Raw genomic sequence first — 24,289 nt, forward strand, 5'->3', positions numbered from 1 at the left:
GGAGAGTTGAGGGAAAGGCATTTTTAAAAGAAAAAAAAGGTTTTAATCCCTTTAAATTTTTTCCAAATTTTTTTTTTTTTTTTTTTTTTTTTTTTACAAAGAAAAGAGATATAGTATACATGTATGTGAGGCACTATTACTTGTAATTACAGTTTCGGGACTCTACAAGCTTTACTCAGTCCAGACTAAAAAAATCTGTCAGTTCTTCTTTGAAAAATAGCTTAAGCTTTGTCAGTTTGGACGGAAAGTGTCTGTAAATACCATTTTTTAAAGTCTTGCCACTATTTGATTTATATCTAGACTTTGAGATATTTTAACAAGAATAAGGTTTGATCTGAACTGACTTTCATTTTCATTTCTAGTTGATGTTAGTGACTGAGATGCTAAGGAAAGACCATTGTGTTGATAGAAAAGAAAAAAGCATTCTTAAAAACTCTGATCTGGTAAACAAGGTGAATAAATAAAACTAATTCAGCTAAATTGGTTTTATGGTAATTTTGTCAATAAAATATTGCATCATATAGTTGTAAAAAGTTGAATTGTACACTACATACCTCGTAACAGTAATTTTATAATGATAAAACTTTGCTACCTGAACTGGCGAAGACAAACTGACGATGCTGTTCATGATATTACTGAAGAAACCCAGGATGTATTCACAGTCGTCTCTCGGCAGATCCTCTTCTGAGAACGTCACCTATGAAAATGACCCCAGTCAGCTCTGAGTCACATTTAACTTTTAAAGGAAGTCGTCTTCAGGAGCTGCAGTCCTCAACAAACCTGTGTGGCATGCTCTCCTTTGGCCCAGACGTACGCCTGATAATCCTTGTGATGCCTGAATCTCGCCTGTTCGGTGAGAAATGTGTTGGCAAAGCTTGGAAGACAAGTGTCAGCGTTTTGATATGAGTTTCTTTATGACCTACTTTGTATATTGCCACCCAGTCCCATGAACTGCGCTGATATGTTGAAGCAACAGTGAATCTGACTGTGGCGTCTGATGCTTTGCACCACTCCTTATTTACCTGCAGCTCCACCAGCGGTAGATCCACCCTGAATGGGAACTATAGTATGAAGGTTAAAATACACGAACTACAATCGCCAAAATGTGTTGTAGTAAAAAGAGACGTGGCCTCACCTGCAGGGAGAAGAGTGAGGAAACAGGCTTGTGGTCACTGATGGTGAAGCCCATGTGACTCTGGTACTTATGCTGTATCACTTTAGTGGCTCCGCCCAGCCAGGAAGTCAGACCCCGCTGCAAAGATGCATTGTGGGTAGGAACGGGGGAACCGGTGCGACGAAGGCGCCACAGGATGCGGTCTGTCCAGGCGGGTTTTCTCTTCTTAGCGCTGACGTATTTAAATACAAGGGCAGATATTATATTTTAGAACAAAATGAATATGGGACTTAAATCAAGATCAGTCTTTATTTAGGGTTTCAAAATGGAAAAGTAATTTTAAAAGGCTATTTTCTGAAGCAAAAAAAAAAACAAAACAAAAAAACAAGAGGAATTTACATATATGGATGGAAAAATCAAAACCCTGTTTTAGGCAAATAAGGGATTGCTTTCTTGACAAAATATGTAATGTAAATATGGACTCTCTAGTAAAATATGGACTGGTTATGTGTAGAAAAGACTTGCACAATCAGTAAATGACTAAACATTGATAGAACATATTTCAGCGATATAAAGATCGCTGACATCGGTTGGAACCACAGTAACAATGCTGGTCAGAACTGGAGGAGGAGTTGCAACATCTACCTGAATCCTGCCAAAGTCTTAAGTGTTGAGAATTACAGTTTTTGTCAAAAGTCAAGTCTTTCCTTCTTGTGATGAGTTACAGGCAGACTGGATATTGCTCTTTTAAATTCCTATGAAGGTTGCTGGTTTGCTAAGTCTTCAAGCTACTGCTCTAAGACATTTTTTTTTCTGATTTATTCCTTCTCACTGGATACATTTGCCCACATATTTTCACATCGTAGACTCAAAATCAACCTCATTAATAGATTTTTCTGAAATCTCTTCATGAGATTAAAAAAAAAATCTTATTAAGGGTTTATTTTGGATAAAGAAACTCTGTATGAGCAGACCTGGTGTCGTATGTGTGGGTTCCCACATCAAACTTGTATGTAGGTGGAAACTTGAGCGGTCCCTCCATGAAGCCCTCCAGAATGGACTCTGTGTTTTTAGCCATGTTGAGCTGGAGAAAAAAAAAAGAAAAAGAGAATGGCAGACTTTCTATTTCCTTTAATTAGAGCTATAGCTCCCTCTGCTGGCTGCAATCAACATACAACCCATCCAGAAGAATCCATGCTTCTGTTTTTGAATTATGAAGTTTCTTCACCTGATCCCGTTCCCATAGCAGAGGCAGCTTGCTGCTTTCAATGGCACATTTCACCACATGGATGTCGTAGTCTTCAATACGGAAATTTAGGTCCCCAAACCAAAACACAACACTGCAAACACAAAGAATAGTCTTGAAATACCTTTGCATCACAGATAATGGTGTCATATTATTAAGTAATATATTCATTTTATTAAAGTATGTCTTTGTTAAATTTATGATATCTCAGAAAGCAAGTTAATTTTTGGTTTTCTAATTCTTATTTGCTTTACTTTGCCTTTATTTTACCAAAAAAGTCCATTAAAATAAAGTCCCTTTTTTTTTAGGTAGATTAAGGCCTTTTCACAGTATACTAAACGGAGTAAATAAAAACGCTGCATATAATTCATACATCTTAAAAGTCATATAAGAACAAAACCAGATAAAAACTCATAAGAGCATACAATTAACAGATCATAAAATAATTTAAGAGTGGTTTAAGAAAAGCAATTAAACTCTTCAGCTGAACAGTCACTAAGTGGATTTTCTTAACCCAAATAAAAACATTAATGTTTTTATTTGGGTTTTATATTCTGAGATTGTGGCCAATTGGCGATTTATCAACTACTGATGGTTTAACTGCATATGAGGAAAATGTAAGTTTCCTGAGTGGTAATAAGTGGCTTGCTAAATGTATGAATAGCCAGACAGGGTAGTGAATTATTTTTTATTATTCATTACGCACGATTCCATTATGCCACCCTGGACATTTATTCCTTTGAGTTTAATTATTCTGAAGCCTAAATCTCCCCTGAGTTGTTTGTTATGTGTGTAGCTTCAGGATGTGGGAGAGTTGGCTGCAATATAACTGTGTGTAGGTGAGAGGAAAACAAAACTGACAAAACAATGATTCGCAGCACCTTCACTTTGTAGAAACATTAAAGTCACTCCAAACTCCTTGTAAAAGTGGTGCGGTAAGTGGTTTTAAATGCTTTTAATGGGGTTAGACTTTTGTTTCCACTGTTGTTGTTTGATAATACTAAGCAAAAATAAAGTAATGAGAAATGCTTAGCAACCTACTTCACGAATACCAGATTTGTAATTGATCTTTTTTTAATAAGATCATTTAAAAAGATTTAGCTAATCTGTTTTACTCAGGTATGAGCAGCTTAACAACTCGGATTACTGTTCTCTTTTTTTAACCAACAATTGCAATTAATTTTGTTTTGGAAATGTTTCTACTGGACATGAATTTTTTTGTTCATCCACACAATAATTGGATTGGCATTTATCCTTCCACTGACCTAATTTTTAATCCTTCAATCCTCGATCATCCAGCTCAAAGTCAGGTTTTTGATACCTTGTTTGGACACCTTATTATTATTACATACAACTTGCATCAGACAAAAACTGAATCTTTTTTTTTTTAACGTTAAAACTTTTCTCCAAATGGAGTGTGGGTTGTTCTTGAAAGTAATTTAAATGAACACTAACAATTTAGCCATAGATGAAAGGTCAAATATATAGTTAATGATTGAAACTGTATGCTGTGTAATTATTCCACTTGAATAAGCATGACTAATAGGTAAAACCACCCACTCATGGTCCAGGACGCCCGTGGCAGTCCCGCCTTCGAACTGCTGCTGCTGAAGGATGCTTTCAAAGTCTTCCATCCGCTGCTCCAAGTTTCTCATGTGAGCCGGCAGGTGACAGTTCAGAAAACACACCGGGTGGCCGAACACCGTCATTCTTGCACTCACGCCACCTTTATTCCCCTTTGAAACAACAAGAGAGTGTTATTTTAATAGAGACCTAAAAGGACAACCATAGCACATCAACCAGATCTGTGCTGGGGGACAAAGTGTTTCTATTTTTTTTTTTGTTTTGTTTTTTGTCTGACATCAAGCCACAGCATCAGAGAGCCAGACAGCCTGCTGCTGCACTGACCTCAAAGAGAAGGTGACTGCACCAGCAGCAGCAGCAGCAGCAGCCAGCGGGGGATGCTGACATCAACATGCACAGGAAGGTCACACACTGACATATTCACCCGCATATGCATGCAGCTGCCGGCAGGACGGAGCATAGGCCTGACTTCTGTGTGCAGCCTAACCCCAAACCGATTTTGTGCAGGGTCGCGGTGACACGTCGGCGTTCATACCCAGTATCCTCCGAGTCCCGTCCGTGTACTCTGGGTCTGCACACCTCTGAGGAATGGAAGATGGCAGATTTTGGAAAAAACGAGCAGAAGCACTCCTTGCATTCGCTGTGACGCCACCTGGACAGATGAGGATGGTGACAAAACACTCCATCACATTTTGCACAATCAGAGAAAGAAGGATGCAGAGAATGACGGATGCACCTACTAAAACATATCCGAAGGGACTGAGCGTGTCCATGCAAAGCTCACTCCACTGGTCTGAAAAAAGAACATCTTTCAGCCTCTTGTTTATCATTGAGTTAACCTCCTGGAGTCTGGATGGTGACAGAAGCAAGAAAATGTTTAAAACAACCAAAATCAAATATTTATTTTAAAAAAAAAAAAAAAAAAAAAAAAAAGGACAGCGACTGTAGGGGGAGAGAACCACAGATGACTGAGTGGGCATGTACTGCTGTCGCGCTGGCACTGCTGAGGCGTCCACAAATACTTGCTTACCCGATGATAAACATGTCTATGCTCCCATCTGAAACATTTGGTCCGAACAGAGACGTGATGTCATCTGGTGGGACGGCTGATCCCACGTTCCATGTGACGATGTACACCCTGACAAACGGATAAGAGCAAAGGGAACGCCGCATTAGACTCAAATACTTCTGTGTAGGTGAAAATGGGATATGAGCTGCAATGTAATCCTCAGAGGAAAAGCTTCCACCGGGGCTTCTGCATAAGGTAAAAAAAAAAAAAAAACACAATTAAGCGCCTCAGCGAACATCATTGATGACTAAGTGCTAAGCACGTCTGTGTGTGTATAAATATCCACATGGCTGAGTACTACCAGAGTCAGAAAAAATGGACTGAGCTGAATATTTTATAAAATTGAACAGACGGGTGGCTGAATAAGCTCACACTTAAATGTCAGCTTCAGCACTCCTAAATCTGTTGGCTTTCTCGAACGGTAATTTAACTGTTCCGTTATTAAAAGAGTGCAGCAACGATGAAAATTCCCACCGGCAAACAAAAATCCAGAGATAAATTAAATTAGCTTGAAAACTAAAAAAAAATGTCACGCTAAAACCACAAAGTTAAAATGAAGTTTTTGGGGGATTTTATGTGACAGACCAAGACTAAGTAACACGCAAATGTGTAGTGGAAGGGGTAAAAATATAGTTTTCTTTCTTTAATTTGTAGCAAATAAAAATCTGAATGGTGTGGCATGAATTTTTATTCACCCCCTTTTTATGATCATGACCCTACATAAAATCCAGCACAAGTTGAAAAACGCATAATTATCAAACGGACTCCACATTTCTGTAATGTGATCTCATTGTGAATTCATCTGTTCTGTGAAGGCAGAGCAACACAGCAGGCAGGTCAGAAATCAAGACACTGAGAAGTTTGAAGCAGGTTTAGGTTATGAAACAACATCCCACGCTTCAACCAACACACAGAGCCTTGTTCAACCGAACTGGAAAAAAATAGAATTAAAATAAATATATATATTTAAATAAAAATTCATATGTTTGTATACATGTGTGTCTGTGTTGCCCTGCGACAGACTGGCGACCTGTCCAGGATGTACCCCGCCTCTCGCCCGGAACGTTAGCTGGAGATAGGCACCAGCACCCCTCCCGACCCCACTGAGGGACAAGGGTGTTCAGAAAATGGATGGATGGATGGATGTTTGTATACAGGAAATGAAAATGAAAAAAGAAGAAGTCCTTTCTGTGACTCAGAAAGCACTCTTCAAAATACTCCGCTATGCCATTTCAGTAATTAAAACCCCTGATTTAAACTAATATGGCCAGGAAAGGTGAGAATACTTTTTTCACAATTTGCATTGAAGTTTAAACACAGTTAAAATCCAACTGATTCAGCTCTAATACTCTTAAAAAAAAATTATATATATATATATATATATATATATATATATATACTACTAAACTACTTTATCTACAAAGCCGGCCAAATACAACAAAGTTATTTAGCTTTTTATTTAGGAGAAATTATATATACAATGTCTGTAATTATAAGCACATGATTTTATATTTTTTAACAAACAAATTGGTTCCCCTTATTTTAAAAAATAATATTAATGAATATTTTTATGGTATTTTGTTTTGTGTTGATCTGAATGGACTGTTCACAACAGAAGAAGTTTCATATTTCACACTGGGACCACTCTGTCTAAAGACTGACAATATTTACTGCTGGTGTAAACGAGCTGCTGAGAGTTTGAAGAGTTTTTTCAAGCCGTCTTTGTTTATGAGCAAGGATTTCAGCTAAAGGGCCTGTGGGAAATCAGCCAAGCGTCTGTGACTGTGTCGGGCCCCTACGGCTCTTAGAGAAATTTGCTGCTTTGATTCACGTGACATGGAGGACCACATGTCAGTTCTCCTTCCAGACGAGCACCTGCTGCAAGGATCAGGAGAAAAACAAGGGAAATGACTCAGCATGAGTGTTGCTGGTCTTACCTGAAGTCATTGTTCTCTCCTGCTGGCCCCTCAGACTGAGTCTGGCTATGAGCCGCGCTCCCAGGCGAGGCGGTCTTCTGGGGCTGAGGCTTCAGACTGGGTTTGTGACTCAGGTTTGGGGTCAGGTTGGGGCTAAGAGTTGGTTTAAGGTAAGGCTGCGGGCTCTGGGGGTTGATCAGGAGGAACGAGGGCTCTGACGAGGAATGCGGCAAGGCGTTACCGCTGTGAGGAGCCGGAATGCAAACAGGGATCAAATCTATTTCCTTAGACGATTCCAGTGGGACTTTGGCTGGCTTCGAGGCTGTTCTAGTCCCAAGAGCAGTTGGTCTGGGCCGACTTATGCTTGACAGTGGAGGAGTGAGTCGATCCTCCCCGGACTGCAGCCGGCCTGTCCCTTTGGTAGGCGCCTGTGTGAGGTCCGGTCCCGACTGTGTCTTGAGCCCCTCCGATGGATTGAGTAGATGTGGCTCCGGGACGGCAGGCTGTGGAGGTAAAGCTGGACTCGCTCTGATCACTGCGCAGGGTCCAGGCAGCATGCTGGGACCACAAGGGTCTGAGCCCAGCTGCTTCTGCGGAAGGCGATCCATCAGCCTGCAACAGGATGCAGAGAGCAGTTCTCAAAAAGAAAAGCCATGCAACATTCAAAATGCATCGAATAGAACATTAGTTTTCAAGTCCTTACTGTTAAAAAATTGTTATATCAGGATCAATTTTTAAATTAAGTTGTCAAACTCAAGGTCCGGGGGCCAAATCTGGCTCACCATCACATTTTATGTGGCTCTCTATTGTCTAAAGGGACACATTTATAAAACCTTTAAGGTAACAGTTATGTGTGTAAATAATATTTAATCAATCAAATCAAAACAGCTTTCATCTGTATATCACCAAATTACATCAATATGGAAAGATGTTAAATATAATTTAATTTTAAGAGTTACTCACTGAGACTATTCATTCATGTTTGAATGGTTTCTTAAGTGTTTTTATCAAAAAGTCTGCGACAACCAGCCCATTGAAGAACTTCACAATCCTGACATGGTCCAAAATGAAAATGAGTTTGAAACCCCTGGACCAGAAGTAGTGCATGATCACAAGGTGGAAGAAGAAATTAAATGATGCATTGTTTTAAAAAATTATTTTACAAACACAAATCCAAAGTGGTGCGCTGTGCAGACATGCTCACCGACTTCTGGGTTGTTACTTCAAACAACTGGACTCGACTGCAATTAAACCTGCAAGATTAAACCAGCTCTATCCATCAACAGACTTGATGACGTTTGTTCATGTTCTAACAAACCTCTGAGGAAATCGCAGAGCCGTTGGGTTTATTCTGATATGGATTACTGACCATATCACTGCATAACTGGGCTGTAGCTAACTTTTTTTTTTTTTTTTGTCTTACCTTTTTAAGTGGAGTTAAATTTCCTGGTGATGCTCATTAGCCCTTGACCCCTTCATAGATGTAGTGTATTATTACGTTTCTGATTGCATAAGTAAAAATTGCATTATGACACACAGCTGTGCTGCTGATAATAGTCCACTTCAAAGCATGTCAGACAGGCTGCTGCAGGTCACAGGAAGAGGATGGATTACATTAAAGGAGGGCGGCAGACCTACCTCCATTTTACTGTCTGTGAGCCCAACACAGAAATCATACACCTCTCCTTCAATTATTCAACATATGCAAATGTGTCTCTCCGTCAAACAGAGAAACTCAGCTCCTAACATCGCAGAATGAGCTAATAGTGACCAGACACGTTTGGATTCACTTTCAAAGTCAAAACTTTCACAGCCAGCATGAAGTCGGCCTTATTTAATATTCCAACCCCATGAGTCTGCAAGTCTGAACAGCAGGTTTATGTTACAAGACGACGGAAACGTGAGACAACATCAACTGGAACAGTGAGCATCAAATCAAATCTTACCTTTTGTGCGTATTTTTAAGTCCAAGGTGAACCACAAGGGTGATATCACGAAGGAACTGAAAAGAACAACATGAATCTCGGTTTTCTCCAGTAGCACACACCGACCAAAGACACCAGACTGTCACCAACAAGCCGGGATCGATTAAGGGACCGGAGGCAGCCCGCAGCAGGTCGAACCTGTCGGTTCCGTTGACAGCCGACGTCTCGTCACGGCGCAGTCAGGACAGAGAGCCGTCACGCGTCGTGCGCCCGAACCCTTTGCATGTTCATAATTTGTGCTACACTAATAAAACAGATCACAAAAACCCCCCCCCCACAAAACACTGAATCCACACTGCATCACCATGATCCTGCATGCTGTCTAAGTGCAGCGCAGTTGGTCGCAGCATCACGGCTGTACCTCCACCTCACCGACCCGGCTGCACCTCTCCATCCTCCCTCCTCCCCTCCCTTCACGGCTGCTGGGGGCGGGCAGAACAGGGCAGAGAAATTTAAAGCTGCCAAAGTACAGCCGGACAGAAATAACAGTGCATCTGTCCTGCGGGTGATTCATTAATCCGATAACTGTGCGTCACTGAAAGGCAGCATCAATCAACATATCAATAAACTATGATTTACTTGCTTCGGATATAGTAGTGGTACGAACTTTTATATACCAGGCTGAGCTGGTGTATTTAAACGAGCACTTTTGATCATGACAATCTTTAAAACAAAGTGTGTTTTATTCCCGTATGTTGGCTGGCAACATATTGATCATCGTTCTGTTTAAATCACAAGGGCAACGTATGTTGTTGGGGGTTGTTGTTCTGATGCCCCAAATGGCAATTTAATACTTAAGCGCTGATCATCTATAAAACATTCGTCAAGTTTAGTTCAAACTGTTTAAAATGTAATAAAGAGCAAAGGGAGTGAGGCAAAAATTGCATTTATACAAGTTAATGATCAATATTATGTAGAAATATCTCTGCACATGCATGAAATGCATTGATAAATTGGAGTGGGATCAGGATTTCTGTTATTAGTAGCGTTATGTAATGATTCCAGTTTTCTATTTTTTTATATTCTAGAATACTTTGGTTATATTACATTTCACCTGCAATCCAATGCACAAAATATTTTAATGAAACAGAGAAAGTGTCTGATTTTTGTGGAAAATAGATCTGTAAATAATTCTCCAAAACACAAAAACAAAAAAACAAAAAAAAATGGGGGGAAGGCTTTAATTTTAATTTATTAAATGTCTCACCTCATCAAAACTTGCACCAAAACAACTTTTAAAAATGTTTTTTTTTTTTTGCATCAACCAAATTTATGCTCATTGGACAGCCACGCTTTAAATGCTCTGAGGAATCAAAGATGAACTGGAGAAATCTAGGATGTTAAAACAAGGTTTTAATATCATGGACACATTTTAATTGTCAGGCTAAGCATATTTTAAAATGCTTCATGTTTACTGTCTAAAACTGAGGACAATAGATTGAATAATTTAATTAATAATGTATTAAATTATTATTATTATTAATTATTATTAAATAGTGTGTTTCATTTTAAAACCTTTTCAATATTTTAAAACTATTTTCAATAGTGGTAAAGCAGTTAAAAAATTCTAAAAATTCAAGACAGTTCTACAGAAAACACAACTCATATTCATCTGAATGCATATATGTTGATAAAGAAAATAACTTTGAGCCGTATGAATTACACTTCATACTCCACAGCATTTGGACAATACAGTCTACACATTCCATGCCAAAGGTTACGGAAAAAATATCATTTATCTTAATTGTTTTTGCAGAGGGGGGAAAAAAAGCAAGTTGCATAATGAAATAAGTATTTATTTAACTGACGCACAAACTGCAGCGAGTGCTGGACAACAGCATCATCATCATCATCATCATCACGAAGGTCATGCTCAGACTCACAGTGGGATTAATGCAGATGTGTAATCTCAGAGGAATGAACTGACCCTAAGCACCAGCTGTTCTCTTAAATCACACAGACAGCAACAATTCCCTGCGAACTAATACCAACCACTTGTCACCGCTTGTTCACAGTGAAATGGCTCCGATCGAATGGTAAATATTTATCTGGACATGATCACAAAGTCGTCCTTTTGACCTCAATTTTCTCTCGCTGCGTTTATCTGGAAAGATCACAGTGACTCGTGGGCTCTCGGAGACTTATGGGCGCTTCTTGGTTTTGACGAGCCCCTTCTCCACCAGGCAGCGGTAAAACTCCTGGATGTACGTGTACACACACTTCCAGTCGGGCTCCTTCATCCGCACCAAGTCCTCAGCATCCAGCAGGGGAGGGCAGCCTGCCAGCCTCCTGAGGACAGGATGTCAGCACAGATAACTCAGACAATACGCTCCCAGAAGACTACATTTATTCTCGTTTCACTCTGAGAGATGAGAGCTCACTCTGCAGTGCTGAAAGCCAGCTGGAAGTTGTCCCTGGGCTTGTAGGGGTTCAGGGTGGAGTATTCGAACGCGTCGGGGTAGAATCGGTGCACCAAGGCGCAGAAGGCAATGCCGTCTTTCCAACTGGAGGAGAAGTTCTGGATGTCTACCCCCTGTTTTAGCCGCACGCAAGAGAGAGAGCAACCGGTTTTCAAGAGCCCTGGCCAAGTGGGATTCAGGGACAGGACTGTGCACAGTTCATATGGGCAATAAATCAGAGCAAAAGCTTCCTGGATGGAGGTTTACCTCATATGGCTCTGTTTTGGCCCTGCACCAGTCCAGAAGCATTTGTTTGACATTTTTAGCGTTGGGTGGTTCAGCAAAGGAACATTTCTGGGCTGAGACAACAGCAGGGCCGGGCCTGCAGAGGAGAGGAGACAGAAAAACAGCCATTAATTATCTCACTTTCAAAGAAGTGGCAGCAGAAATATGGCATGTCTGCCATAATTGTCAAAATATGGCAGAAATGCCATATTTTGACAATTATGTCGCAAAACTAATTCAATTCCTCGTGTCTCTCACCTGCCTACGGTCTTGCCGATTGGAGTGGAGGACGACGGCTGACCTGCTGACTCTGAAACCACGACAGATTCATTTTCAGCGGCGATGTAAAGCAGAAAGGAGAGACATCAGAGAATCAGACTTACTGTTCACCGACGGCTGCTGGTTCACGACTGCTCTTCCGACGCTGACTGCTCCTCCAGTCGTCCCTCCTTTATTCAAGCCCTGCTGTTTCAGGTCTTGCTGCCTCACCCCGCGCTCCTGCTCCCGTTTTTCTGATCGCAAAAGTTGAACTCAGAAAAGCTTGGTGTGCATACCCCAAAATGAAATCCTAGCTTCAGAGGTGTCCTTTGAAGGCCACAGAGGTTTGTTAGAAAACATTAGATGACAACAGCAACATAATGAGCAAAGCAGACAAGTTAGGGAGAGAAAATAAATCAGAGAAGCAGGTGAAGTCCGTGGTAACTCTAGAGGAGTTGCAAAGATCCTCGGACCTAGTGAGAAATTCGACCAACAGGATAAATATTGATCATTCTTTTCCCAAATAGAAGGGCAACGTTGATAGAAAGTGAAAAGAAATCCCCTTTGAGACTGGGTTGGAGTTGCTTTTTCCAGCTGTACGGTGACTCTTGGCATACAGCCAGACTTCAATGAGATAGTTTAGATAAATGCATGTTTACGTGCTGGAAGGGCCCAGTCAAAGTCCAGACTTAAATTAAGAGGAGAATCTGTGGCAAGACTTGAAACTTGCAACACGAGAAGGAAGGACTGTAAACCAACTTTATTAACAGATCAACTTGTGGCTTTTATCCTTCATCATTCACTGAAGGCCACAAGATGAATAAATCAGGTTTGTAAGTGTTTCAAATGTCACTGAAGTCTCAACAGATCGTCTTCATGCACCAAGCAGGTGAAGCCAGTCAAAAAAATGTACAATGCTGGTAGGGACACTCCAAAAGACCTGCAGCCAAACATGCTTCAAAAAAGTACTGACTCAAGTGACTATGATACAAATGAACAACAAACCTTTTGGTTTTTAATTTGTGCTTGTATGATTTTTACCTCTCTTTTTCTTGAGCAGATCCCTCAGAGCAGCTCGAATCATCCGCCTCTCTTCAAAATCTGCTGCACTGTCCAGCTGCAAGCGGAAAACAGTCGCTAAATAACCGTATATTTTTTTACAGTTTACCCAAAGAAAAATCGAGTGTTGCCGCTAGCTAAAGGATAAAAAGATTGAATGTAATGATAGTCTCCCAATAATGCCAGGAACTTGGAATTTGCATGAATGTAGTGTCATTTTTTTTATGGGCTCACCATTTTGTTGAGAACATCTTCATCCTCAATAGAGGCCAGTTTCTCACTGGTCAACAGCGTTGACCCTTCATTTTTTGACTCCATGTCTTATTAGCGAACCTGGTTAGCTGACATAACAAAGCAAATATGTAAACACATTTCTGAAAGATCTTAGTGACAAGAATGAAAACAAAACAAAGCCGAAGGCGCCTTTCTGTCATATAAAAGAAGAGAAATCCAAAATATCCTAACTTGCTCAAATTCAGATTTTTTTTTTTTTTTGGAAGAAATGTTGTAAACACAGCAGGAAGCCCAGATTCATTTCTAGCTGAAATATGTACAGCAGCTTAAAAATGAGCAGCTGTGTGACAAATTATTAGTCCAACTGAAGCGCCTCTTATTGCAGCAGAGCAACTGCACTAAACAAGAGCCTTCAACATGTACAAATATAGTAGTGCTATGGAAGAAGCTGGTTTCTAAAACAGTCTGATAGCAGAACTAAACAATATGTCGCGAGTCTGACGAAATATTTTAAGCTTGATGTCACAAAATGAGGAGAACAACATGGTAGCATGTAAAAAAAAATTTAATATTTGAATAGGAAAATCATTGTGGTTAGGTGTCTGGTGCAACTCACCTGTTATCAGGATGCAAACCAGCTCCTCTGATGACAGAGTTCTGGATGCAACACTCCCGTCTCGCTTTCTTTCTCCTCTGTTAAACCTTGTGCAGAAGATCACAACTTACATCTCAGCGTTTCATAAAGATGCTTGTTCAGGGGAGAGAGAGTTCAGATTGCTTATGTGAACCTCCCAAAATAGGATAAAGGAGAAGGAGGAGGAAACTCTCTGAATTCATCCATCTTTGTCATCTCCACCACTGAATCTTTGCTCCTCCTGTCACAGGATCCAGGATGATGTGATGCCAAAGATATCAGGAATCTCTTCAGATCACTGTTTTAATGTTTTTGCATGAATCCTTTTTATTGCAATTTACCTTCAGAGTGCAGCAGCGGTATGGGATGTGAAGGGTTAACAGGGACAAAAAGTGAGGAGCACTGCCTTATTCAGGCAAAAGGCTGAACAGGAACTTTGTTTACAGAAGTGGAGGAATCTTTAGGCGGACGGACAGAGCACATATTTGGAATTCAAACACGGACATCTGCCGGGAAACATCGGTAAATTATTAAAACATCAGCAGATTGTTTAGTGGTTTAAAAGTTAAGGGACATTCAGGCATCAAGGTTAGTATCTGAATCAGATAAACTGCGCCATCTAGTGTTGACCTCGTAGAACTGCTAAAGTATTTTCTGTTTTCAGAGAGCCCGACTTTGCTTTCCTGAAAACCTCGGGGGTCGGAAACCATCCCGGTTTCACACAGGGCGAGGCAGTGGCAGAACTTCAGGCTTTAATATCCAAATAACATGTATGAAGATTAGAAAATGACATATTAAAGCAGCTTGCAGCCAATTCATGTCAGAAAATCACAACTCAAATATCTAATTACCTACAACTATCTGATAATGTTCTGGTGTGCCATTATTTAAAGCAATTAACCTTTAACTAACAGTCCCCATACCTGCCTTGACAAATAAACAGAATAAATAAATGAGCTGCATGGGTTTGTTTTTTTCCCCCAGAATTACAAATCTTAAAAGTGTGGTGTGCATTTGCATTTATCTCTACCTGAGTCAGTCCTTAGTAGAAACACCCAATGCTGTATTTATAGTTTCACAACTATGACTACAACCTTCACAAGCTCAGTCAGGAAGCATTTGATCGTTACAGATTCTCAGTTGTATTTACCAGTAGGTAATGACTTTGACTAGGCCACTCTTAAACATGAGTACACAATGATCTAAGCTGTTTTATTGTACCTCTAGCTACGCTTACAGACTTTGTTTAACCTCCAATTCCATGTTTTAATTCTGCAGTGAATTTCAACACAGAAAAATTATTTTGGACATTATTTTCTGCTTTGCGGCATCAATTTCAACTAAATGATAACTCGTTTGCTACATATCCAACTTACCTAACAATTTATGAAGCCATGCAATTAATTTTTTTTTTAAGCCAAAGAGTGAAAATACTCCAGAAAGTTCACCTAAAACAAAGCAGAAGAATTCATTCACACCAAATTAGTGATGAGGGACTTGAGTTCCTTTATTTGTTATTCCAGTCCAAATGATTTGTTTATTTTTCCTCATCTGCAGGATGTCCAAATAAGGCATGAGGCAAAGATGGTTAATTCTTTAAGCAGTCGAGTTTAAACCAGCCATTAAGGGCTACAAAATACATAAATATAATAAAATAATTATTTACATCCAACAAGCTTTGCACTCAAAAACAAATATGTACAAAATGAACCATAGGCTTTAAAAGCAGAAACCCTGCAACCTGTCAGTGCAACACAAGCATCCTCCCACAAACTGTTATCCATTTAACATAATATTAATAAAAACAGATTTTATCCTTGATATGTAAATGTATTAGTTTCTATGCAACATTATATCGAAATTTTTGAATGTTACTGATTGAATATTGAGCTCCAGTGTCTTATTAAACAGCTGAGACAAACAGGGAAACCAATGGAAATGTGTTACATGTACAGAATCATTGCATGTTCTGCATATCTAAAATAAATAAAGACAATTTTTAAACTGAATTAGGGCTATAAAGAAACAGTGGTCCTACATTTTTTTTATATCTTCATTATTCTTGTGATAAATGTATTTGTAAATGGCACCCTGGCAATAAAAATATGTTGTTTTTTTTTCGTAGGCAAAACATAATGAAGTTGTGACGGGATTTATATATATATATATATATATATATATATATATATATATATATAGTGGAGTTACTTCGTAGGATCTCAAACTCTGAACAACAACAGCAACAAGGAGCCACTGACACAGCTTGTAAAACAACATAAAGTAAATATTTGGCATACCAAACATGCTGAATTCAGAGTGGATCGCATGCAGTCTGGATGCTTTCACATAATGGAGAGCTTAGACAGAGACAAATGCTTACTAGTATCAACTGTATGACACTTGAAGAAAGCCTACAGCATTTTCAGCCAATATTCGCCGAGACGCTCATAATAATAATAAAAAAAAAATCTATATTTTCTTTTCAAACTCCCTAAAAGAAAAAAGCATCAGTGAAAAGAATAGAGCTAAAAAGAAACATCATTCTTATTTTTCTTGACCTTTTCCACAGGAGGAAGACGAGCTAAAGTTGAGCGACGTTCCTTAGAGAACTTGTGACACTAATTATCAAAGTACGCTGCGAGGAAGACGACGTGCCGCTCATAATTGGACTAACCCAACAGAGACTTCTCGAGAACACAATGTAGGGCTTTTAGTGGTGAGTGACGGAAAGGTTCATAGAGGAGAACAAAACACACAGCTTCGGCCTCTTAGTGAGTATGTGCTTCAGTGGAAAAGAGGCGACTCATTGCACCGAACGTTTCAGCTCAACAACAACCCGGCTCCTGCTTTACGCAACAACAACAACAAAAAAGCTGCCATAAAACCTCAGCCCCTGTCCAAAATGGAACAAGGCAACAGTACCATCAATATAGCTTCTTAATACAAACTTGAGTTTAATCAGATGCGGGGCAAAAGTGCTTCCAGAGTCTCTGCAAACCTGACCAACCGTCCCCGAGAACACTGATTCCAGCCCTCTGGAGCTGACGATGCTTTTCACAGTGGAGTAGTAGGAGAGACAGAGTCTGTAACCTCAGCGGCACCAAACCGTTCGGTGTGCTCATGCATGCATATAGCTCTATAGGCTAGATGAGGAATTGATTTGAACCTTTTCCATGAAGGGTCATGGTGTTTTTTTTATTTTTGTTTGTTTTTTTTTTCTGTGGAGACTCTAATTCTGTCAAGAACATGAGTGAGTTGGCACAGGGAAGGAAGGAAATGTTCTGCCCCTTGCATGACACAAATTACAGTGTATCCAGTAATTATTTTTCTTCATTTTCTTTATACTTTCAGATCAGTCCATTTTCTCTTTCCCATCCACTATTTGTGGATGATTTGTTTTCTCAAACCCCTCCTGCTTAACCGAATCCCCCCCAGACTCGGATTCAAAATCGGTCCCTTCGGGCTTCGCCTTGCGCGCGTCCATGCAGCTAACGATGAACTCGGAGTTCTGATAGATGAGCATGCCGGACAGCGTCAGCACGGCGCCGGCGCAGCTGAGTGCGGACAGCTCGCTGCCGAACAGCAGCTGGGACAGCAGCAGGTTGCCGACCACGTTCAGGTTGCCCAGGATGTGCAGGGTGACGGCCGAGGTGAGCGTGATGACGCAGCAGCTGGCCAGGTTGTACATGACCGAGCCCAGGCAGCTGAGCAGGATGAAGACCCACAGGTGGCAGTCGTAATGCAGCGGCGACTCCAGCATGGCCCAGTTCTCCAAGGCCAGAGCGGCCACAGCCAGGATGCAGAAGCTGGGAATGGACATCAAGTAGAGCAGGAAGACGGAGTTGATCTTCTCCTCCTGAAGTAAAATGCCTAAAATAAAAAGGAAAGAAATTAAAAACATCTGACCGTCTGACTCTACATATGTGTATATGAGCTTGGGTTACATCCCCTTCTTCATTTAAAGGGTTTTACATGATGTTTGTTCGCCCACCTTTGCAGCTACAAGAGCTTTAACTCTTTTGGGAATGCTTTCAACAAGGTTTTTGAGAGTGTTTGTTGAAGTTTTTGACCATTACTAAAAATGCATTTCTTTGGTCAATAACTTCATTTAGCACACATATGTGTAAAAGCTATTCTTACACTTTTTTCCAGAAGAACAGATTGTTCATAAAAATATGATCAGAACAAATTTTTGCTCATGTCATCAGAAGGCCTACTCTTATGATCCTGCTGTACATAAACTGCACTTAACTCATTGTGTTTAATTACTAAGAGATACTGGAGTTTTTGGTAGAAAACACTCGTTTCTTGTTAAAGATCTTTCAGTGCATGAATAAAGCTTCCTGTGTCAAACTCTATCCAGCATCTCCATGTCCTGACCCAGATATTCTGCAACACATATTATGGGGATGTTTTGGTTTAGGTGACTTTCATAACTGCTTACTGTGTTTTTATAGTCAAATCATGTTGATAGCAAGAATATTGCAGGACATTATGCAAAGCCATGTTTCATATCCCTCTGAGTCATCATGGACAAATGTTCCTATGTATTCCTCTCTTATAGAAACAACAACAAAGGCAACATTTAGGTTTTTGTTGGAAATAGTTTGTTTCTGTTTGTTTGGAGAAAGATTTTTTTTATTTTTTTTGTTTACACATTTTTCTTCCAACTGTACTTTTTTTCTCTCTCTCTCTTTACAGGCAAAATAAAGCTGACGTTGCAGATTTCTGACAAGGTACAACCACAGCAATCTCCCTGAAAGCTTGCCTCCAGCTCACAAGCTGCTGAAGCGCCACCGTAAGTTAATTTGACGTTCAAACAAAAAACTCGACCTGATGTGGGACAGAGAAACAGAATATACCGAGGGGAAAGTGTTGCGGCCGGGCGGAGGACGAAAATAGCTACGTGAAACCTGAGACTACATTGCAGAACATTTGATTTGCTGGACTGTGTTTACATCGTCTAGTCCAGAAACAACAGCAGAACTTAATGTTCCTTCCAGCACACTGACTCAACTCCACTTAATGAAGAAAACGAGAACATTTCCGCAGTCTTGTGCCGTGTGCCACCGAAGCTTTCAGGGGGATAACCCTTTCCGCGCCAGGATCACAATATGAAGAGGGTTCCTGCAGGTTTTAGTAACTTACATTTAAAACTAAAAATGCATTGCCATTACAATTTCATCATGATTTATGTTGACCAGACAAATAAAAAGTGGTTACAGCAGTTCTGTCAGGAGAAATGGGCTAAAAAGTCCTAAAATAAAGTTTATGAATGGATAATAAACATTTGACTTAACTTATAGAGCTTGAAAGACAATTCTACCAAATACATGTAAACTACTGAATCGAGAAGAAAGTAATAATGACGTTATCTTTGTATGTTAGTAAGGGAATTTCACAAATAAAAATACTTTTGCTAATTCCAATTGACCTAAAAACTTGGAAGTTTATTCTGACATGATGTCAAACATTAGATTAGAAACAGTTCTGTCCTTTTATATTTGTGCAGAAACACACTTGTTATAACTTAAACAAGCTTAATCTCACTTTATTAACCTACGACTTGATTTAAAATCCCAAAACAGCCAACAATAAGCCAGCCACAGGAGCCTGGCTTATTGCCTCCTGTTTACAAGCCGAGAAGGTGGCTTGTACTTTTTTAGAAACGGATATCTGAATTATGACACACACACACACACACAGAGCAGCCTCAGATGCCATCAACACACTTAAAACAAGCAGAAAAATGTAATGTATAAAGTACATTTGATGGATACATTTAAGACTTTTTATAGCTGAAAATTAGATAATCCATTGTAAGATTTTGAAGCCCTGCAAAACTCTGATTTAGCCGTTCAACCAACCAAGAAACCTGAAGATCCGACTGTGTTTATAGCAAAACATTGAGCCTCCACGCATGTTTTTAAACTCGTGTCATCTCAGACGAAGTTCATGTTGCCGAGCGTAATGACATTACAGCCCATTAATCTACTGCAAACAAACACTCATCTGTGGTGCAATACAAAACAGGAAGCCAGCAGCTTTAAATTAGCCGGAGCAACAAATGATTCAGTAAGAGTTCAAAACATTAGATAATTATCAGAACAAGAGTTAGTCCTCATGACATCACTGAGCTTTTCAAACAAAAAGTTCAGTTTGTTGTCACAATGTTTTTACCCACTTGATCAAATCTGGCAAACACAGCACTTTTGTTCAAAAGAATTTCTTGAACAAAGTTCATCGAACCCAATCAGAAAAACAAACAATCTAGACTGTCACATTATACAAGACGTTGACCATTTTTGGATCATCAAACATTAGAAACATGAGATTAGGCTGTCAGCAGACTCTACTCACTCACAGACATGCAGTAATGTTTATATTATGTTCCCTAGGCAACCAGAAAGCCCGCAGTACCATTCCACCTTAATGTGAGGGTGTGTCTAGACTGTGGAGTGAGTCATCAACTTGTTCCACAACCACAAACTGATGTGGCGTCCAGAGGAAAAACGTTCCCTGAAGTGACTGGCATGTGCAAAAAGTACAGAAAGCATCTCGCTTGGGTCACTTATTTAACAAAATAAGTACTTTTAACCGTTTTATGGGGTAATAAAAACTGTACTCACTCTGCTGAATGGACTTGACACCCCTCAACATGGTCGCTGCAAACACAAAGAAGCATCCGGTCTGATCGAACTGGACTTCTCCCATGATGCTGAAGGACGCTCCGAGGCAGATGGGCATCATGGCCGTGTATTTGATGATATGGTGCTGCTTACCCAGGATCAGAGAGGAGATGGCCAGAGTGAAGAGCGGCGTCGTAGTGTAGATCATTTGTGCAAACGACAGCTGTACATAGTTTAGACCGATGTTTCCGAAGGCGATGCTGGCACAGAAAGTCAGACTCAACAGGAACACTTTACACTTAGCGTTCGGAGTCAGGTCCTGCTCGGCGGCCCCTCTATGTCGGATCACCCGCAGCTTGATCAGCCCGTAGTCCACCACGATGGCCGTCAGCATGTGCAGCGCCGACAGCAGCAGAGGGTACCTGAAGTTGTAAACCGCGAAAATCCATTTGTTGAGGCTGGAGATGGTGGTGCCGGTCACCAGCCAAACGATGACGGCTGAGAGCAGATGGAGCATCTCTGCAAGCGGCCTCCTCCGGCTCCTGGCTCGCAGAGTCGCCTCGCATTTTGAGAAGCCATTGGGGTTGATCATATTCGTAGCATGGTCCTCTCTGTAAGGCAAGCACATGTTGAGTTTGTTCTTCTAATCTCAAAAAAAAAATAAAAAATAAAACAAAATTAAGCTGTCAAACTGGAGATTCTAAAAATAAAAAAAATATATATACATTTCCTCTAAGACGCAGCTTTTTCCCCAACAGCGGGTAACCAGTCTGTGTTGACTGTGAGAGAAGTGTTTTCAAGCAACGCCTAAAAACACGTGTTCCTGTTTTGCATGACAGCCGGGTTGTGTAACTCACCCTGAGTTTGTAAGATGACATATTCTTCAGAGGGAAAACAGAGAAGGGAAAGGAGGAGGAGTCTGAACTGTTCAGGGAGGGCTGGAAAACAGTATGGACTGTGGCAAGTAGATTTGTCATATAGTGAGTCAGTCAAGAGCTTCACAGTAGATATTCTAAATTCAATTCTCCAAATTTAAAATGAAACTTTCAGAAAATAAAAAAGTGTGTTTTATTTATTTATTTGCCTTTAAGAACTATTTTTTTTGCCCATTCTTCGTTGCAGAACTGATCTAATTATGGCCTTTTGAGCATGAATTGTTGCTCATAATTACTAAAAGTTAAATAAGAGATTGTTTTAGTGCTTTCTTTTTCATCTGAAACGCACTAAAAGTGGTCCACCTTAGAAACTACGATACAAAGTATCTTCAAACAAAACCAAAATCAAATTAAGGTTTCACAAATCACAAACTTGGGCTTACCTGGAGGTTTGGACAATGTAAGTGTCGCAGTTTTTGAACTTGAGCGGATTAAAGACTATAGCTATTGACAAATTAAGTGGAATTGCCATTTTGCCATTTCCCAAATCGGGAGCTAACTTCAGCTTGATTATATGTGACATTGGCCTGCCACAGTTCTACCGTCTCCAGAAGGGAGACTCGGCGGACCGGTTATTGTCTCGTCATGCCGTTTAGAAGCCACAGGCACGAACAGAGCATGATACACTAAAGATAGTAGTGCTGTAAACAATTTACAGAACTGTTCTGAAAATCGCGACTTTGCTTATAACCATAAGCTTGAAAATAGAGAGGAGTTATATTTTTAGCTGCCCATTGCCTTTAAAAGGCAACTCACCTCTGTGTCTGGTTCTGTTTCCCTCAGCCAGATGATGTACAGGAGCTCGCTTGTTACTCCTGTCAGTGCAGCTAAAGTTATGCGTTCATTCACGCCTCTATGCGGCGACGGTTTCCAGTCTCAACCGTTGCAGTAAAATGTCCGACGTGGTCATAAATCAACAAAACAGTGATGCTAACATGCTAGTTCACGGAATTGAGCAGCATTATGTAACTTGACAGGTACAAACGTTTTGCGCCAATGTTAAGCTAGTAACCTACCCCTGTGTTAGCTAACAGCAGGTTGGTCGCTTCAAAACATTTAGCCGTTTCTCCTGCTTCACTTCCCGCGATGTTAGCGCCCACTGGTCTCGCGTGAATATAAAAGCATTTTATCAACACATTTTATCACAATAGTCTGTGCTTTTTACCTTGTTCCTGGAGCACCGTCAGCATCTCCAAAGCTCCGCCAGTCGGAAACAGCACTATCAGCCAACTGCCAGCAGGGGGACACAAGTTCAACTTCTCTGGACCGTTTAAAGGGGAATGCCACTTTTTAAAAAATGATGTAAAGCGCTGGAAACTCAAAATAGTATGAACAGATACTGTGCCCAGAAGTGAGTATGTTGTACTCCAGCAAGAGCAGTCCTACTTCAACATATTTTTACTCAAATTAAAGAGGAAAGTATCCAAGAAATTACTCAAGTAAAAAAAGTATTTTGGTAAAAGGGTACTAGAGTGCCGAGTTACTAATCAGCATGTCTTATTTGATATTTAAAACATGTCACCAAACAGACAAAAAACAAAGTTATCTGCAAATTCTGGTATATTAAAGTGTAAATTGAGGAAAAAAGGACACAAAAACACAAATTCAGGCAGAAGAAACATTTCAAAATTAAATATTTTCAATACTTGTAAAACCAATACTTACAGTAGTGCATTTGTCAGAACATGGTAAAATTATTCCAGTGACAATAGTGTACTGTACTCAGCAGATAGAAAACAGAACCGAAAAGCTTACGTACAAAAAGTTTTACTTGACTGTCTTAATTTGTCTCATATGTTTGGTTAAAACATGTTTGTATTTTTTAGAAATTTTACTCAAGAGCAGCAATATTTAATATTACTCAAATAAAAGTAAAAAGTACATTGCAGTAAAACTACTCCTAAAAGTATATCTTTTCCAAGAAGTTACTCAGGTGAATATAACCAGTTACTTGCATGCCTCTGATCAAACCATAAATTCACATAAGTTATGTGTAATAAATTGTAATGACACAGCAGATTATTAAGACTGTCTGTACATTTACTCATTCTTTGTATAATACGAATCTTGCCTGCATTGTATGCTGGAAAAGAGCTCCACATACCCATGTTCCCACCTCCATCTTCACTGATGGTATGGAGTTCTGGGGTTGCTATGCAGTGCATTTTAATTTTCAAGCAATGTGTTTTAAGACACCCAAATAGTTTGATTTCAGTCTCTGGACCAGGCTATATTCTAGTATTTACACACTTTTCTTCAGCAGTGGAGTCTTATGTGGTGAGCATAAGCATCATGCCAGTGAATTATTTATCTCTTTCTATGAAACAGTTTTTTTCACTTCCTGTCTGACATCTTGCAGGAATCACCCAATACCGGCCAGTTTGTGATGTAATGGACCCAGGACTGCTCACTGGAACCATCAGTCACATCTCCTGAGAATTTCCTGTTAATAGCACCTGTAGAAATATAGCTACTTAGAAAATTAAAGCAACACATCCTGCATCAATTTCCCCTGCAGCATATTATATAGTGTAAAGGAAAGGGATTTAACTATGTCAGTATTACAGGCGAAGATAAATATACAATGCCTGTAAAAGAAATAAAAGTAACATTAAATTATATACAAAACAGTGCATCACTATAAGCCGTCTCAACATACAGGTCATAATTTAAAATGCTTAAAATGACAAATTACACATAAATACTTTAATAACATTACTCTTAAAATGATGCTTTTCTTAACTGTTAAATAAAACAAGCATTTGTCAGTTTTTTATAGTATTTTTATTTGATTTGGAAAATTGAAACTTTGAGGTAATTGGGCACAAAAGGTGAATTTACATCATGTTTCATTGGCAATCCACAAACACTTAGCAAGGTTAGAAGGCTGCTCACTAGAACAAAAGTGCATTTGCACTCTGAAACCATGCATAGCTACTGTG

General features: G+C 39.8%; 3 protein-coding genes across 7 annotated transcripts in view; all 3 read right to left on the reverse strand.

The window, feature by feature from the left end:
• The window catches only part of inpp5ja (inositol polyphosphate-5-phosphatase Ja), a 13,645-nt gene extending 4,240 nt beyond the window's left edge, over positions 1–9,405 (reverse strand). The window contains exons 1-13 of one of the 2 annotated variants that reach the window (XM_015051386.1): positions 9,219–9,405; positions 8,876–9,131; positions 6,951–7,541; positions 4,975–5,082; positions 4,685–4,793; positions 4,480–4,596; positions 3,921–4,096; positions 2,343–2,454; positions 2,089–2,198; positions 1,136–1,346; positions 924–1,061; positions 781–846; positions 593–697 (exon numbers count right to left, since the gene is read on the reverse strand). In XM_015051386.1, coding sequence (XP_014906872.1) covers positions 593–697; positions 781–846; positions 924–1,061; positions 1,136–1,346; positions 2,089–2,198; positions 2,343–2,454; positions 3,921–4,096; positions 4,480–4,596; positions 4,685–4,793; positions 4,975–5,082; positions 6,951–7,537 — 1,839 coding nt within the window. In that variant the 5' untranslated portion in view covers positions 7,538–7,541; positions 8,876–9,131; positions 9,219–9,405. Of the gene's footprint in view, positions 1–592; positions 698–780; positions 847–923; positions 1,062–1,135; positions 1,347–2,088; positions 2,199–2,342; positions 2,455–3,920; positions 4,097–4,479; positions 4,597–4,684; positions 4,794–4,974; positions 5,083–6,950; positions 7,542–8,875 lie in introns of both variants that reach the window. The other variant, XM_015051385.1, reaches the window with a different exon arrangement.
• A 1,289-nt stretch (positions 9,406–10,694) lies between these two features.
• On the reverse strand, positions 10,695–15,172 carry smtna (smoothelin a). The gene is made up of 8 exons (XM_015051394.1): positions 13,766–15,172; positions 13,150–13,256; positions 12,898–12,973; positions 11,982–12,110; positions 11,857–11,908; positions 11,581–11,695; positions 11,296–11,447; positions 10,695–11,203 (listed from the first exon to the last, which is right to left on the reverse strand). The coding sequence occupies exons 2-8, from the start codon at positions 13,231–13,233 to the stop codon at positions 11,056–11,058; spliced, it is 756 nt and encodes a 251-aa protein (XP_014906880.1). The 5' UTR covers positions 13,234–13,256; positions 13,766–15,172; the 3' UTR covers positions 10,695–11,055.
• A 789-nt stretch (positions 15,173–15,961) lies between these two features.
• Positions 15,962–22,619, reverse strand: slc35e4 (solute carrier family 35 member E4). Of its 4 annotated transcripts, none has more exons than XM_015051390.1 (3): positions 22,513–22,619; positions 20,413–21,023; positions 15,962–17,653 (listed from the first exon to the last, which is right to left on the reverse strand). In XM_015051390.1, the coding sequence occupies exons 2-3, from the start codon at positions 21,002–21,004 to the stop codon at positions 17,136–17,138; spliced, it is 1,110 nt and encodes a 369-aa protein (XP_014906876.1). In that variant the 5' UTR covers positions 21,005–21,023; positions 22,513–22,619; the 3' UTR covers positions 15,962–17,135. The 4 variants fall into 4 exon arrangements, with proteins under 4 accessions (XP_014906876.1, XP_014906878.1, XP_014906879.1 ...); XM_015051392.1 differs by lacking the exon at positions 22,513–22,619 and adding an exon at positions 22,104–22,437; XM_015051393.1 differs by lacking the exon at positions 22,513–22,619 and adding an exon at positions 21,138–21,260.
• Between the last annotated feature and the right edge of the window lie 1,670 nt (positions 22,620–24,289).

The sequence above is a fragment of the Poecilia latipinna genome, unplaced genomic scaffold (assembly GCF_001443285.1).
Source record: "Poecilia latipinna isolate Pla-1442-1.1 unplaced genomic scaffold, P_latipinna-1.0 Scaffold1043, whole genome shotgun sequence".
Lineage (NCBI taxonomy): Eukaryota > Metazoa > Chordata > Actinopteri > Cyprinodontiformes > Poeciliidae > Poecilia > Poecilia latipinna.